This window comes from Littorina saxatilis, linkage group LG17, assembly GCF_037325665.1.
Source record: "Littorina saxatilis isolate snail1 linkage group LG17, US_GU_Lsax_2.0, whole genome shotgun sequence".
NCBI lineage: Eukaryota > Metazoa > Mollusca > Gastropoda > Littorinimorpha > Littorinidae > Littorina > Littorina saxatilis.
In genome coordinates this window covers 237501-240000 of record NC_090261.1, presented here as the reverse complement: position 1 = coordinate 240000, position 2500 = coordinate 237501, and the positions used below count along the sequence as shown (strand labels likewise).

The window sequence follows — 2500 nt, the reverse complement described above, 5'->3', positions numbered from 1 at the left end:
ATGCTGTGGGTGTGTGTGTGTGTGTGTGTGTGTGTGTGTGTGTGTGTGTGTGGGTGAGTGTGTGTATGTGAGTGTGTGTGTTTGAGTGAATTGTTTCCATGTTAAGCAAATTGTTGATCCTGTGTTGTGTTGTTCTCCCTTCATTTGTTGAAGAGTGTCAGCTGCATAAGAGAGCATTGTGCGTGACTGTGTGCAGGTTACTTTGACCAGCAGATGCGACAGAACCTGTTTGGCAACTGGTGCACTCACCTACAGCAGGCCATGATCCAGTTCAGACAGGACCTTGCTCGCACAGAGGTCAGCCATCATCCACACTGGTCTCGCTGCACATACTGCAGTCAGTCATAACCATCCACACTTGTCTCACTACACATACTGCAGTCAGTCATAACCATCCACACTGGTCTCACTACACATACTGCAGTCAGTCATAACCATCCACACTTGTCTCACTACACATACTGCAGTCAGTCATAATCATCCACACTTGTCTCGCTACAAATACTGCAGTCAGTCATAACCATCCACACTGGTCTCGCTACACATACTGCAGTCAGTCATAACCATCCACACTGGTCTCACTACACATACTGCAGTCAGTCATAACCATCCACACTTGTCTCGCTACACATACTGCAGTCAGTCATAACCATCCACACTTGTCTCACTACACATACTGCAGTCAGTCATAACCATCCACACCGGTCTCACTACACATATTGCAGTCAGTCATAATCATCCACACTGGTCTCACTACCCATACTGCAGTCAGTCATAACCATCCACACTTGTCTCGCTACACATACTGCAGTCAGTCATAACCATCCACACTTGTCTCACTACACATACTGCAGTCAGTCATAACCATCCACACTTGTCTCACTACACATACTGCAGTCAGTCATAACCATCCACACTTGTCTCACTACACATACTGCAGTCAGTCATAACCATCCACACTGGTCTCACTACACATACTGCAGTCAGTCATAACCATCCACACTTGTCTCACTACACATACTGCAGTCAGTCATAACCATCCACACTTGTCTCACTACACATACTGCAGTCAGTCATAACCATCCACACTTGTCTCACTACACATACTGCAGTCAGTCATAACCATCCACACTTGTCTCACTACACATACTGCAGTCAGTCATAACCATCCACACTGGTCTCACTACACATACTGCAGTCAGTCATAACCATCCACACTTGTCTCACTACACATACTGCAGTCAGTCATAACCATCCACACTTGTCTCACTACACTTACTGCAGTCAGTCATAACCATCCACACTGGTCTCACTACACATACTGCAGTCAGTCATAACCATCCACACTTGTCTCACTACACATACTGCAGTCAGTCATAACCATCCACACTTGTCTCACTACACATACTGCAGTCAGTCATAACCATCCACACTTGTCTCACTACACATACTGCAGTCATAACCACCCACACTTGTCTCACTACACATACTGCAGTCATAACCACCCACACTTGTCTCACTACACATACTGCAGTCATAACCATCCACACTGGTCTCGCTACACATACTGCAGTCAGTCATAACAATCCACACTGGTCTCACTACACATACTGCAGTCAGTCATAACCATCCACACTTGTCTCGCTACACATACTGCAGTTATAACCATCCACACTGGTCTCGCTACACATACTGCAGTCAGTCATAACCATCCACACTGGTCTCACTACACATACTGCAGTCAGTCATAACCATCCACACTTGTCTCACTACACACACTGCAGTCATAACCACCCACACTTGTCTCACTACACATACTGCAGTCAGTCATAATCATCCACACTTGTCTCACTACACATACTGCAGTCAGTCATAACCACCCACACTGGTCTCGCTACACATACTGCAGTCAGTCATAACCATCCACACTTGTCTCACTACACATACTGCAGTCAGTCATAACCATCCACACTTGTCTCACTACACATACTGCAGTCAGTCATAACCATCCACACTGGTCTCGCTACACATACTGCAGTCAGTCATAACTACCCACACTGGTCTCGCTACACATACTGCAGTCAGTCATAACCATCCACACTTGTCTCGCTACACATACTGCAGTCAGTCATAACCATCCACACTGGTCTCACTACACATACTGCAGTCAGTCATAACCATCCACACTTGTCTCACTACACATACTGCAGTCAGTCATAACCATCCACACTTGTCTCACTACACATACTGCAGTCAGTCATAACCATCCACACTGGTCTCACTACACATACTGCAGTCAGTCATAATCATCCACACTGGTCTCACTACACATACTGCAGTCAGTCATAACCATCCACACTTGTCTCGCTACACATACTGCAGTCAGTCATAACCATCCACACTTGTCTCACTACACATACTGCAGTCAGTCATAACCATCCAAACTTGTCTCACTACACATACTGCAGTCAGTCATAACCATCCACACTTGTCTCACTAC

The 2500-nt window shown here is 45.9% G+C and overlaps 1 protein-coding gene across 8 annotated transcripts in view; it reads left to right on the top strand.

The window, feature by feature from the left end:
• The window catches only part of LOC138953643 (cytoplasmic dynein 1 heavy chain 1-like), a 213050-nt gene that overhangs the window by 131608 nt on the left and 78942 nt on the right, over positions 1–2500 (top strand). For all 8 annotated transcript variants that reach the window (XR_011451579.1, XM_070325522.1, XM_070325520.1 and 5 more), the window contains one exon: positions 197–297. Coding sequence is in view for 7 of the 8 variants with exons in the window: in XM_070325522.1 (XP_070181623.1) it covers positions 197–297 (101 nt within the window). In the remaining variant the exon portion in view is untranslated. The remainder of the gene's footprint in view (positions 1–196; positions 298–2500) is intronic.